Here is a 14,890-nt window from a genome sequence, read left to right on the forward strand (position 1 = left end):
CAAAAGGATGCGGAAAAGCCTTTTGATAAGTCGAGAAAGATAAAAATTCGACATACGAAAATGGATCCATGATCTATTTTAAGAGAGAGTTTTTGATAAAAAGATAGATGAGTTCTCACAAGAGATTACAAGGAGTTTATAAAGAAGAAGGAAGTCTTGGAACACACTCACAAGACTACCTTGGAAAATAAAAAGAAATAAAGACTAGTTGAAAGTTTAAAAATAACCCTTCCACTTCTTGGCTCCAAAATGACTCTTGAAATGCTATTTTCGTCACTTCTCTCGACCAGCAAATTACCCACTTGGTTTGGGTTCTTCTTGGGTTTGTGATGGTCATAAAATTGGCTGGACTTCATATATATTCCATTGGGCCAACTTCTGAATGTTATACCATGGTTTGGATCATCAAATGGGTGATTTGAATGTGAATCATTTGCCTCATTAAAAACCTTGTGAAGAAACCCATTGGGACAAAACTTGACAAGGGAAAAAGAGTACAAATGAGACACATGCCCATTTGATGATCATGTATCAAAACCAATGAGGTTAAGATAACATCTTTCACATACTCTTTCATCGCTATAAGTACACTTTCTGCTTCAAAATGCTCCTCCGGTTCAAGCTGCTCCTCTGCTTCAAGCTCTTCCTCGGCTACGAGCTCTTGATCAAATTCCAAATCCTTTGTGCTTTCCATGATCACATCACCACCATCTGAAACTCGAGATTAGTAGAGTCTACGACGAAAAGAAGGTTTGTCAAGCGTGCACCCTTCCGATCTACGAGGGTAGCTATTATTCATGTATGGATGAATGTGACTTCAGCATACACGAAGCATGTGCAAATGCACCTTGCAAGAAATATCATGCATTGAATCCATATCCACTTACGCTAAAGGTCGTAACTTGTGAAAATGAAGACAACGGAGGATATTTTTCTTGTGATGCTTGTCAACGTGAGAGTTGTGGTTTCGTTTATGAAAATTTTGGAGGAGAGAATGGTGGTTCCAGGTTTCGACTAGATTTACGATGTGCCTCGGTTTCTGAACCATTTGAATATCTAGGTCATGACCATCCCTTATACCTAGCTTTGAATCCAGAAGAAGAAAGGTCAGCGATGTGTCAAATCTGCCAACAAAGTCTAGATGAGTCTTATTATTGTAGAAAACTAAATTGCATTGCATGTGATTTTGTGATATGCTTCAAGTGTGCTACCTTACCCTACAAGGCAAGATATCAACATGACAAGCATTTCCTCACATTTTATGAAGCGGAAGGGGCAAATGATCATTCAGAGTGGTGTGATGTATGCGAAAGAAGAACAGAAAGGGTTCTATTCTTGCGAAGACTGCTGCACCACTCTTCATATTGATTGTTTGCTTGGGGAAGACATGTATATGAAGCCTGACCACAATATAATGTATAAGAAGGGTTTCACCGGATATTATATGAAGCTTCATATTCTTCCCAACAATACTTTGTCTCGGCCATTTTGCAATACGTGCAGGCAGCGTTGTCGTCAGAAAATAGTTTTCAAATACAAAGAACACTACAGATTTTGTAATGTATCTTGCCTCTTGTATAATAAAAAGATAGTCCGTTGATTCCTATCGTTTTGGAGATCAAGTTCTAATCAATATAGAGGAAATCTCGGGCTATCATTATCTGTTAAAAACCCATTTTGGTGCTCAAGATAACTGAGGTTTAGGAAAAATCTCACAAAGAAAAAGTCTTATCTGAGACCAAGCAGAAGCTAAAAGGTCGACGAAATCGAAGATGAATCCAACACTTTGATTTTCATAGGTGTTTTCGAATCCATCTGTGTACATATGATCCGTTGTCTGTTTTTGGGCCATTACTCGGCCTACAATTACTTTTTTTGTCGGCCATAAATACTTCGAGATCGTACAGTTCTGGCTGAAAAGTAAGGAAAGTATAGTTATGACCGTAGGATGAATTCTCCACATGATCTGACGATCAAGAATCATTGAGAATCCTCCCATCGTGTACGTGTTCGATGGTCAACGGATTCGCTAATAGCGCAGTCCGTGATTTAGTGGACGATTGGTTGGACTGTAGATGTAGAATTTTTGCTGTAATTGTTTTGCTGTAACTGTATTTGCTGTAGCTGTAGATTTTTTTCTGTAGGTATTTTGATAGTAAAGCATGATAGATAAAATTAGTTCAATACTATAGATTTAAATTTTAAATATATGAATTTTAAAATTTTGAAATATAAAATTTTAAATTTTAAATTCATATATTCATTATATAATTTTTGATGAAAATATATATTATAATATTAAATTTTATAATAACTAAAGAAAATATAAATTGTTTTTGTACTTTTTATTTATGTTATTTATATTAATAAAAATATGGTAAATAGATAATTAAATGTTATTATATAAAAAATGTTTACAGTTCTTAAAGCACAAAAAAATGTGTTGTACAAATTTTAAGAGTTACAGCTAAAAAACTAAAAAAAGTTGTTTTGAGCTATGAGATTTTTAAAAAAAGCTAAAGCTTGATTTGCTCAAAATTAGGGTTTTAAGTTGTTTTGGAGCTAAATCATAAAGATACAGCCCATCCAATCACCAACTCAATGTTCAAACGGGTTTGTTCCCCCCAACGACTTGGTCCAGGCCATTAATTATTTAATATTTAGAGATCGGACGGCTCTTGCATGGGCGATGAAACTCTAAGACCGGGGATGGTGTATCTTTATGATCCGACGGTCCAGAATCATCAAAGACCTCTGATATTCAAACTTTTATTTCCAAAGTTTTAACGTCCAAAATCCCAAATAAATTCTAAAAAAGGATCAGTCGGTGTTCTTGTTCAGCAAGGGCACGTGAGTTGCTGCGATGTGTACTTTAGTTTTATTTTATTTTTCAGTTTTCCCTCGCAATTTCGGCTTCTACTAAATGTTGAAAATTGCGCTGCTTTACGATGTGCGTTACCAGAATACAAAACCTCATGGAAGTACCTCCCTATAGCAACCTATCTTGCTGATATTCTTAAAATTTCAAAGCTCTGTCGCTTCAATTTTATTCATATCTCTCGTAAAGCGAATGATATTGTGGATAGGTTAGCAAAGCAAGCTAGATGTAATGCTCTCGATTATGTAATCCGTTGGACTCTACATTGTACTTGAAAGTTAAATAATGAAATAGTTTGACGACAAAAAACAGAAAAAAAAAAATTTGCGCTGCTTTATTTTATTTTATTGATTTTCTTATAATAAAGAAAAAAATATATACTAGTATATATCTATATCAGTTTAAGAAATATAACAGTTAATGAGGAGGCACAATATACGAAGCCACTATACAAAACTATTCACTTTCGTTAATAATCCTAGTTAAAAGTCAAAACAAAACATTAAAAGCTTCAAACCGGCAAACATTAACATAGTCCAAGCCTTTAACTTTAACGTGGATTAGATCTTAAGAAGAGTCATTAACTTTAACTTTAACTTTAACGTGGATTAGATCTCAAGAAGAGTTATTAACTTTAACTTTAACTTTAAAGCTTAGAATATATGTCATGATAATATATAGCTATTTTGCATAGTCTGATAGTCATAGGCATTTCATCATACCATAAAAATATGAAACAGATCCTACAGATATATACTAGCAGCTTTAACGTCTCGTTCTTTTAGAAAAAAAAAAAAAAAAAAAAAAAACGTCTCGTTCTTACTTTTTATATTTCACAGAAAAAGTTTATAATCAGGCATGTTCATAAAAACGCTAGCGAGTAGTGACCATAGATAGGCAGCGAGCCAGTGACCAAAAATAGCTTTGTAAATAAGTTGTTTGGAACACAAGACACCTGAAGAGTATGACGCCAATGTAGTTAATTATCGAAAATACATACCGTCAGCCAAAAACACCAGTGCCATGCCATCGACTACAATTTTAGTGTCAAAAAGATGTCATCGTACCAATCCAAAAAACCCGTGATATTGCCATCTTTGATTATTACCATGACAATCAAAGGAGTGCAGAGTGCTCATTTTTTAATCTATAGTAACGCTGCATTTATATTTATAAAATTAATACTTTTTCTTTGTCAATAGAAAATCATATATGGAGCTATGATTTCTAATTAATTATTAATACTATGATTTTGCAAGTGGGAGTTCTATATACTATTGTTACAAATTGCAATTATAATATGCAATAGATGCAGAAACAGAAAATCAAAGATCTCATGCATAAACAAAACAAATGACTGACTTTTCTATAACAAAGAATAAAAAAAGATATTAATTAATAATTGAAAAATATAAACATATCGATCAAGGTTAGCTCTGTATGTGTGTCTCTTTAATATTGTATATATGGAGGAAGGGTGAGAAGAAGACGAGAAATTTCACAACTATCCAAAATCATCTTTGTAGGCTTAGCAGCAGCCATGAATTCCAATCCAGTGGGTGTATTTCGTGAGAGGGAAATCGATGGAAAACCATTTCACATATACACTTTATCATCTCAAACAGACACCACAATCCCTTCTTCTTCCGGTGAAACAGCCATTGATGGCGACGACCACCTCTCTCTTCAACAACCTCTTTTCCTCTGTCCTTCTTTACGTCTTAGGGTTCACGAGGAAAACAATTCCTATACTGAATTTCTCCCGTACAAGACTTCCCCTCACTTCCCCAGCATAGGAAGCGTTGATCAACAAGTCCAGCATTTGCTTGATTCCGACAGCCAACAAGTCCATGATTTGCTTCATTCCGACAGCAGCCATGATGATGATGATGATGATGATGTAATCTGTAAGCTCCCAGTTGTCCCTATCTATTGGTGCAATAGTAAAGAACTTGATTATGATCAATTTAATTGTGGTGCATGTGAACGATCAAAGATTGGCACAAACTATTATGTCTGTCTCACGTGTGATCTAATGTTCCACAAAGAATGCGTAGAGTCTCCCCTTGAGATAAAACACCCTTCCTATCCCTTTCTTTCACTCAAACTTTACAATCGTCCCGGCCACCGCGTGAGTTGCATGTGCTGTGATTTAGCTCTCTGTAGCATGCTTTATCATTGTCCCACCTACAAACTTAGTATGCATCCCGTTTGTGCGATGAAGCCAATACCCATTTTCATAGACCACTCAAAAAGGCATCCCCACCTTCTCACCTTTTTTCCCAAACAAGCTTCCTTACTTTGCGATGTTTGTGGCCTCGTTAAAGAATCTTTTCCCACATATGTTTGCGTTCGGTGTATCTTTGTAGTCCACCGAGATTGTATCTATTTCCCGTTTGTCATTAAAATATGTCGTCACCACCATCGTATCTCTTTTACCTCTTCTCTTCCATCCGGAAAATGGTCTTGCGGAGTCTGTCGTCAAAAAGTTGACAACAATTGTGGTGCGTACACCTGCAACAAGTGTAACCACTATTTTGTTCATACAAGATGTGCGTTACGGGAAGACGTGTGGGATGGAAAGGATCTCGAGGGAGTACCTGAAGAGCCTGAAATAATTCTCGAGCCATTTGAGACGATAGCTGATGGAATAATACTCCATTTTTCTCATGGCCATCATCTAACACTCGAGATCAGTAGAGTTTACGACGAAAACAAGTTTTGTCAAGCGTGCATCCTTCCCATCTATGAGGGTAACTATTATTCATGTATGGATGACTGTGACTTCATCCTCCACGAAGCATGTGCAAATGCTTCTCGCAAGAAACATCATGCCTTGCACGGTCACCCACTTACGCTAAAAATTGTCCCTGGCGAACAAGAATACTATAAAGATTACTTCCAGTGTTCTGCTTGTTATCGTCAAAGTTGTGGCTACGTCTATGAAGCTGGATATTACAGAATAGACTTACGGTGTGCCTCAGTTTCTGAACCCTTTCAATATCAAGGTCATGAGCATCCTTTATTTCTAGCTTTAGATCGACAACAAGAACTTGAGGCAACTTGTCAAATCTGCCAACAGAAAGCTACTTTTCTTCGAAAACTAAATTGCATCGAATGTGATTATGTTATATGTTTTAAGTGTGCTACTTTACCATACGAGGCAAAGTATAAGCATGACAAACATTTCCTCACATTTCGGGAAGGGAAAGAGGAAAGTGATCAATTAGACTGGTGTGAAGTATGCGAAAAAAGAATAGTATACTCAAGAAAAGATGGCTTCTATGCTTGTGATCACTGTTGCACCACTCTTCATGTTCATTGTTTGCTTGGAGAAGACATGTATATGTTGAAACCTAGTCAAACCATAACGTATATTAAGAGGGAGGTTCATATCCTTCCCAACAATACCCGGTCTCGACCATTCTGCCATCATCATGATGAAGACCGTTGTCCACACAAAGTAGTTTTCAAATGGCAGGACCAGTACACGATATTTTGTTCTTACCGTTGTTTGACAAAGTAAAATGTCTTCGTCGAAACGCTTTGTAATCTTCATTCCTTGTACACGTTTTGTAATATTATTCTTCTATCAATAACGCTTTGTAATGTATTCGACATATGTACCTTTTAATGTTATTTTGTCTCAATCTCATAGTTTTGTTTGTTTAATTCGTATTGGCCATTAATTCTATATGGACTATATATATATGTTTTGAAAATACGCATTTGATAAAGAGATGGTTTTGCTCTACTAAAGGGTTTTGGACTCCACAATGATGTTCTTGTTACAGGGCCATTAATACTTCGAGATCGGACGGTTCTCCCTAAAAGACAAGGAAATTACAGTTATGACAGTAGGATGAATCCTCCTTATGATCTGACGGTCAAGAATCCTTCCATTGTGTACGTGTTGGATGGTCAACGGATCCGCTTATAGTGCGGTCCGTGATTCAAAGTTCAAACCCTAAGACCGAGGGATGGAGTATCTTTATGTTCCAACGGTCCAGAATCATCAATGGTTCTCTGATATTCAAACTTTTGTTACCGACGTTTGACCGTCCGTTATTTTCAAGTGAAAGCAAAAATAAAACATTCGCAACCGAATCTCATTGCTTCGAAAAACTAGAAACCCGAAATATGATAACATTTTAATATTTTGGCTTTCCACTAGGCATTAATTTGTAAAGTCATTTGTTGTCTTTAAATTTTTCAAAAACTCAGATAAAATGCACTTGTTGTAACTTTGGTTTTTTTGGTAAATATATTTTGCATTCATTCAAAAAATATATATATATAACAGAGTTTATTTGATAAAATCTCACAAAAAGCCAGGGAAAAGGGAAAAACAATCATATGAAACTAAGTAATCAATATCCTCGTACGGTGTCGAATCTTTTATTCATTACTCAACCCTCTCGCTAAATGCTTAAGAAATTACCATGAAGACCGTAGGATAGCTATCTTCATGATCCGACGGTTCATCGCCTATGTAACCTTCCGATAGTCAACGCATCTAACCAAAACTGCCATTAGAAAGGGTTCAAGCATTATTGGTCCTCAACGTTGACCATCTGCATTTAACGTCCGTGTCAGTTAAATACTTAAATCCCATGTGTTTTGTTGACTTTCCCAGTTCCAATATACCACTCACGATGTTTTTGGTAATATGATTTTTAAAGTAATATGTTTGTTTAACAACATTACAACTTTTTTGTTTATACTATTATTACAAATTGCAATTATAATATGCAATAGATGCAGAAACAGAGAATCCATGATCTAGACAGAAACTGTTTATGAAAACTCATGATATTATCAATCTGTCAATATGCTAAACGACTATCATGTCTAATTAATAGAACATGTTAGAACGCTCTCATTGAACAAATAATGGAGGTATGTTTAATTATAATAAATAAAAACTAAAAGGAAAAACAAAATCAATTGCACAAAACAGAATTTTTTAAAGATAAATTAGTATATTAATCATAATTAAGTCTGCTCTAACACGTTAGCACGTCAACAAATAGTACTGTTATTGAAGTTTTTTTCTTTTTTTCTATGTTCTTATAATGTTTCTCTATTAAACTTTCTAAATAATAAATAGACGATCCATAAAAAACACTAGTGGATCGAAAATGAGAAATAATAATTAACGACTTTTCCTGTAACCAAGATGTAAATCATATATATGAAAGTTGACCAACACTCTCCATATGATTGACACATCATCACACAAGAAAATGACATGTGTCATTCTACATTAGTTAAATTAAAAAACTAGCAAAAATAATTGAGAAAAAATCAAAAATCTTTTGTTGTATTAAATTCTCCATTAATCTCAGTCTTAAATGAATTTTCTAAAAATAATCAATAAATAAAAAATCATAATAATGTACCAAGCACTACTTTCATTCTTTTCTACTTATTTTATTAATTTTGTTTTATCAATAGTCATTAACCCATAATGGCTAAAATTTTACTTGTGTTGTAGTTTAGATGTTTGCTACCTAACCTCATATTAATTTAGTAATTTTAGTTGGATATTTTTTTATTATTACGTTTTGTGAATTTGATTTATTATATGACCTTCTTTATGTACATTTCACGTAATAGTCATCCAAGACATTAGACATACAAAAAAAAAAAAAACATGAGACTCTATATGATTATATGGAATAAAGAATCGTTTGTTACAATTAAGTTAGGCAAGTTTCAAAACACATAAGTAATATAACTACATACATTGTATCAGTATATCATATATTGTTGTAGTATGTGATAATGATAGTGAAATATTAGAATAATAAATATATAAATATTCATATTGTAGTAGAATTGATATTTCGAGTTATAGATGAATATAATCATAAAAAGTAATAATTATATTAAATAGATGAATTTATCAAAATGAACATCAAAATCAACAAAAAACCATAATCATATTTTTCCGACAATTTTAAAAACAAAAACCCATGCGTAGCATGGGTGTTCATCTAGTTATTACAATAAGTCAATAACTAAATTAAAAATGATAAACATATCGATCAAGCTTAGCTGTATCCTGTATACATCTATATGTAAGAGGGAGAGAAAGGAGAAGAAGAATATCACAAGTTCACAACTATCCAAAAATCTCTTAGTAGTAGCCATGTATTCAAATTCAGTGGGTGAGTTTCGTGAGGGAGAAATCGATGGAAAACTATTTCTCATATACACTTTGTCATCTCAAACAGAGAGCCTTTCTTCCGGTGAAGCAGCGGTTGATTCCGATGGTGGGGACGGCCTCTCTCTTGAGCCTCGGATCCTCTGTCCTACTTTCCGTCTCAAAGTTAAAAAGTTGAAACCATACACGAGAGATTCAGATCGTAGCTTTTTCCCGTTGGTTGTTTCCCCTCACTTCCCCACCATACAAAGTGGTCATGAACAACCCGAGTATATGCTTCATTCCGACAGCTGTAAGCTACCTTTACTCCCTCTCTTTTGGTGCAACAATAAAAAACCTCATCTTTTCGATTTCATTTGCCGTGCATGCACAACCCTAGAGCCAGCCACAAGCTATTACGTTTGTGTCACATGTGGTGACCAGTTCCACAAAGAATGTATTGGTTCTCCACTTGAGTTCAAACACCCTTCATATCCGTCTCTTTCTCTCCAACTTTACAGTCCTCCGTCCGACCGCGTATTCTGCTCATGTTGTCAAAAACGTATCGATGGCCTGAATTATTATAGTCCTACCAACAACTTCACTCTGCATCTATTTTGTGCATTCAAACCAATACCCTTTGTTATAGATCACCCAAAAAGGCATCCCCATCCTCTCACCATTTTCCCCAAACAATCTTTCTTACCTTGCCATGTTTGTAGCCTCATAAAAGGACATATTCCCACCTATGTTTGTGTTAGATGTGTATTTGTAGTTCATCAAGATTGTATCTATTTCCCGTATGTCATAAAAATATCCCGTCACCACCACCGTATATCTTATACCTCCTCTCTTCCATCTGGAAAATGGTCTTGCGGAGTCTGTCGTCAAATGGTTGACAACGACTATGGTGCCTACTCTTGCAACAAGTGTGATGACTATTTTGTTCATTCAAGATGCGCGCTGCGGAGAGACTTATGGGATGGGATAGAACTCGAGGGAGTACCTGAAGAACCTGAGATAGTTGTTGAGCCATTTATCACGATTTCTGATGGTATAATACTCCATTTTTCTCATGGCCATCATCTGAAACTCAAGATCAGTAGAGTCTACGACGAAAAAATGGTTTGTCAAGCGTGCATCCTTCCGATCTACGAGGGTGGCTATTATTCATGTATGGATGAATGTGACTTCATCCTCCACGAAACATGTGCAAATGCACCTTGCAAGAAACATCATGCTTTGCATCCTCACCCACTTACGCTAACGGTCGTCACTAGTGAATATGAAGACAACATAGGACGTTTTTGTTGTAAGGCTTGTCAGCGTGAAAGTTGTGGTTTCGTCTATGAGGATCTCAGAGGAAAGATTGGTAATTATAGAAGAAATAAATTCCAACTAGATTTACGATGTGCCTCAGTTTCTGAACCATTTGAATATCTAGGCCATAAGCATCTCTTATACCTAGCTTTGAATCCAGAAGAAGAAAAGTTAGCAATATGTCAAATCTGCCACGAAAGGGAAGATGAGTCTTCTCATTGCAGAAAACTAAATTGCATTGAATGTGATTTTGTGATATGCTTCAGGTGTGCTACCTTACCATATAAGGCAAGGTATCAACATGACAAGCATTTCCTCAAATTTTATGAGACGAAAGAGGCAAATGATCATTCAGAGTGGTGTGATGCATGCGAAGGAAGAATTGCAGATTTAAGAACGAGAGGGATCTATTCCTGCAACGCAGATTTAAGAACGAAAGGGTTCTATTCATGCGACGACTGCTGCACCACTCTTCATATTGATTGTTTGCTTGGGGAAGACATGTATATGAAGCCTGGTCACACCATAATGTATAATATGACGGGTTTCGACGAACATTATGAGAAGAAGCTTCGTATTCTTCGCAACAATACTTTGTCTCGGCCATGTTGCAGTACATGCGGGCAGCGTTGTCGACAGAAAATAGTTTTCAAATACAAAGAACACCATATATTTTGTGCTATATCTTGCCAGAAGCATGTAATTAATTACTCATAGCCAGACGCTTTGCAATTTTTTAATCTCTCCATATTTCTTCATTAAAACGCATTGTAATCTTGTTTCTTGTCCTCTTCCTATATGTAAGTTTGTTATGTTTTTTGATCGATGCTACATGTGCTCTGTTTTCACTTTTTGTTCTTTAAGAAAACCATTTTTGATTTCTGTTTTATAATTTTATAATGTTTCTCATCTGTTTAGAAATTTGGAGAACTTCCAAATTTTCTGCCTTTGGTTAGAATTCATAGGCATTTACAGATAATACGAATTTGAAAAAAAAAGATGGTTTTGCAGTTTTGTCTATCAAAAGGTCTTGGACTCTATGATGATGTCTTGTTAAAGATTCTATGAGTAAGGATGAATCTAGTTCTCATTCAAAGAAATCTGTATAGACGAGTCATTTAAGAGTCCATTAATTCTTGATGGAAATCTATCATTATCTGTTAAAAAAAAAAACATTTTGGGGCTCAAAATCTCACAAAGAGAAAAGCCTTTTCTGATGTAAAAAAAAAAAAAAAAAAGCCTTCTCTGAGACAAAGGAGAGGCTTATTAAGGCGACCATGACATTGGAAATCGAAGATGAACCCAAAACTTTGGTTTTCACCGGTAATCAATATCCCTCTCGCAGATTCGCTAATAGCTTAAGAAATTACCGTAGGATGAGCTATCTTCATGATCCGACGGTTCATTGCGTATGTAAACTATCCGATAGTCAACGCATCAACCAAAACTGCCATTTGAGGTTCAAGCATTTGTCCTCAACGTTGACCATCTGCATCTAACGTCCGTTAAATCCCACTAACCATGTTTTCGGTAATATGATTTTAAAGTGGGGTATCTTCAATTCGTATGCTTGTTTAACAACATTACAACTTTTTTGTTTGACAATCTGTAGAGATAATAATACTAAACGACTATTATGTCATGTCTAAGAGAACATGTTAGAGACTAGAGAGTAACGTAGAACTAAACTTTATTTTTTTATTGAAATATTAATTTGGTATAGTTATCGACTAGACAATTAGATTATGGATTTAAAATTGAAAAAATCTTATGGATTTCCTTCTCACGCAAAAAAAAAAAGGCCTTTCTATTTCCGAATAATTCGAAGATTTAATACTAAGATTTTGCAAGTGCGAGTTATTTAAACTATAGTTACAAGTTGCAATTATAATATGCAACAGATGCAGATGCAGAAACTGTTCTACACATAAACTGTTAATAACAAAGAGTAAACTCATGAGATTCATAAACAAAGAAAAAGAAAGACTTTTCAATAACAAAGAATATAAAAAGGACTAACGAAATAATTGAAAAATATAAACATAGCGATTAAGGTTAACTGTGGCATGTGGGCGTGTGTGTTTTAATATAATACTATATTCTCACTCGTACATACGTGCGGGGTTTCATATTTTAAAAAATGTATTGGAATACATTTTTAGTGAAAGATATTATAGTGTATAAATTATAATGTGCATAGAAAAGTGTATAATGTTATTTATAAATTATAATACAATACCTAATTTTTTATTAATTTATATTATTTATGTCTTATTTGTATTTTGTATAGTAAATAGATTGTTATATTTGTTTCAATTTGCAGAATAATATAGAAATATTTGGAAATTTGTGTATTTTTGTTAGTTGATGTGTATATAAATCAATTGTTTTTGTTTGAAATTTGATCAATTAGATGATATAATGTGAAATTTACTCTGCGGTACACCGTTGGTCGATTTTTTTGTAACTAAAATTTTTAATTTTAAGTTATAGTTGTTTTGTAAATATTGTTTCTTTTGTTTAGTGTTTAAGATTATATAATTTTGTTATAATTGTTAATTCTAAGATTTCACTCGTAGATTATCTTCCCGTATTAATATCAATCCAAACTCGTTTCACCATATAACTTCATTCCATAAAATTAAATATTATTTTGTTATTTTTTAATATTGTTATTGTAATATAAAAAAAAATCGAGGGATTGACATGTGATACATCTTGGATTAATATATTTAAAAATAATTTGTGATTTATAAATTTATGATATTGTAATATATAAAACCAATTTTTAGTGTAAACCTTTCAATAAGATGTAGTTCTTATAATTAAAGTATAGTAGTATTTGGTTTTATATGGTTAAATATTTATAGAAATGAGATCATGTTATTAAGTAAGTTGTAAAAAGTTGTTCATTGCTTATATAATTTCTTATTTAATCTACAAATAGTCACGTTTTCTTTTCTCATAATTGTTAAAATAATTGTATATATTAAAAGTCAAAATTTATATAAATTGATATTGCAACCTCATGAAATCGTAGGGATTTACACGTAGTGTACCACGGGTTATATTTTTTTTTTAATAAACTGATATATTTGTTGATTTTAGTTAAAAATAAAAAATTAAATTAAGTTATATTTGTTTTGTTTATTGTTTAAGATTGTATAACTATATTTTGATTGTTAATTCCATGATTTTATTTGTGTTATAATATTGACCAACACCCCGCTAGTTTCTGGTAATCTAGTGTTGACCCTGAAAGAAAAATCCATAAGAATACGCATAAATAGATAGTAAAATTAGGAGATAAACATCATTAGAACATGAAGTAATTTACTTATGAATATCTATCTATTATTTTGAAGAATCGATATTCTAGATTGATTGTGAGGCAATGTGAATGTATGCATAACATTTATAAGAGATAGATTGTACTCAAACTTATTTATTATATTTCGAATACAATTAATGATCTATCAAAAAATCATATTATTGTTTGTTCCAAAACAAGTCATTCAAATTTCAAAGAAAAAATAAGAATATTGGTGTGAATCAATATTTTCTCATTTTGAATATTTGCATTAAAAATTTTAAACATTGGTATTTAAACTTTGTTTTACTGTTTTACTTTTATAATAAATACAACATATGTAGTTTTAAGTAAATGTGTAAAATTTGTATACAAGTTGTTTTGGTAAGAAACAAGTTTCCTTTGTATTAGAGGATCTAATTTTTGGCCTAACTTAGAATTTAGTCTTTGTATAGTATTTTGGTTATATTTGTGGACCTAATTGGGCCCTATATTAGATTATTTTTGATAGGACTGACGAAAAACGGATCCGATAACCAACCCAATACCCGAACCAAAAAACCGGGTTAGGGCTGGTTAAAATTTTAGGAAATTTCCTTATTGGGTAGAGTTTTAGTAAACCCGTGGATATCCGATTGGTCCGGAAATTACCGGTTACCCAAAAAGAGTATTCAAAAACCCAAACATTAATTTAATATCCAAAATATTATTTATATTTAATCGTAATATAATCTAATTATCTAAGATTATAATTATAAATCTAAATATGTCAATTAATTTTGGACCTAAATATCCAAAACAACTAAACTATTCAAAAATCTTTTGTTATGTTTGTCAAAATTTAGTAAAATATATTCAAATATAATTAAATTTATTAAAACTTAACAAATTTAAAAGTTTTTTTGTTTGGAGACCCGCTATCTACATACAAAATACCGGTTTCTATTTTTTTGGGTATTTTTAGGGCCTGAAACTTTTATCCAAATGACCCAAACCCAACTGGACCCAACCCGAACCAGAACCGAATATTTAGAATTATTCTATTGAGTAATAAATCATATACCGTTAATCCCAAACCCGAACGGGTTCTATCCGAACTCGAATGGGTTACTCTTATGCCCAACCCTATTCTCTGATTTAATTATCTAAAAACTCCCAAAAAAACATATGTTTTGCCGACTACTTTTTATTTGAAAAATTTTACATCCTCTTCTGCCAAAATCATTTCATAAGA

General features: G+C 33.3%; 3 protein-coding genes and 1 pseudogene across 6 annotated transcripts; 3 read left to right on the forward strand and 1 right to left on the reverse strand.

The window, feature by feature from the left end:
• Nucleotides 1-801: 801 nt before the first annotated feature.
• Nucleotides 802-1,600, forward strand: AT2G13895 (Cysteine/Histidine-rich C1 domain family protein; the record flags this gene model as incomplete). Its single annotated transcript, NM_001161043.1, has 2 exons — nt 802-1,106; nt 1,204-1,600. 2 exons carry the CDS (start codon nt 802-804, stop codon nt 1,598-1,600), a joined length of 702 nt encoding a protein of 233 aa, NP_001154515.1.
• A 2,755-nt stretch (nt 1,601-4,355) lies between these two features.
• On the forward strand, nt 4,356-6,526 carry AT2G13900 (Cysteine/Histidine-rich C1 domain family protein). The gene has a single exon (NM_126963.3). It carries the CDS (start codon nt 4,419-4,421, stop codon nt 6,402-6,404), a length of 1,986 nt encoding a protein of 661 aa, NP_179007.1. The 5' UTR covers nt 4,356-4,418; the 3' UTR covers nt 6,405-6,526.
• Nucleotides 5,731-6,311, reverse strand: AT2G13905 (uncharacterized protein; the record flags this gene model as incomplete). Its single annotated transcript, NM_001335404.1, has 2 exons — nt 5,731-5,964; nt 6,177-6,311. 2 exons carry the CDS (start codon nt 6,309-6,311, stop codon nt 5,731-5,733), a joined length of 369 nt encoding a protein of 122 aa, NP_001323526.1.
• A 2,448-nt stretch (nt 6,527-8,974) lies between the features above and the next one.
• On the forward strand, nt 8,975-11,238 carry AT2G13910 (annotated as a pseudogene). Of its 3 annotated transcripts, none has more exons than one of them (2): nt 8,984-10,398; nt 10,613-11,215. The 3 variants fall into 3 exon arrangements; another variant differs by having other exon boundaries at nt 9,000-9,339; nt 9,802-11,238; another variant differs by having other exon boundaries at nt 8,975-11,174.
• Nucleotides 11,239-14,890: the final 3,652 nt, after the last annotated feature.

The sequence above is a fragment of the Arabidopsis thaliana genome, chromosome 2 (assembly GCF_000001735.4).
Source record: "Arabidopsis thaliana chromosome 2, partial sequence".
Taxonomy (NCBI): domain Eukaryota; kingdom Viridiplantae; phylum Streptophyta; class Magnoliopsida; order Brassicales; family Brassicaceae; genus Arabidopsis; species Arabidopsis thaliana.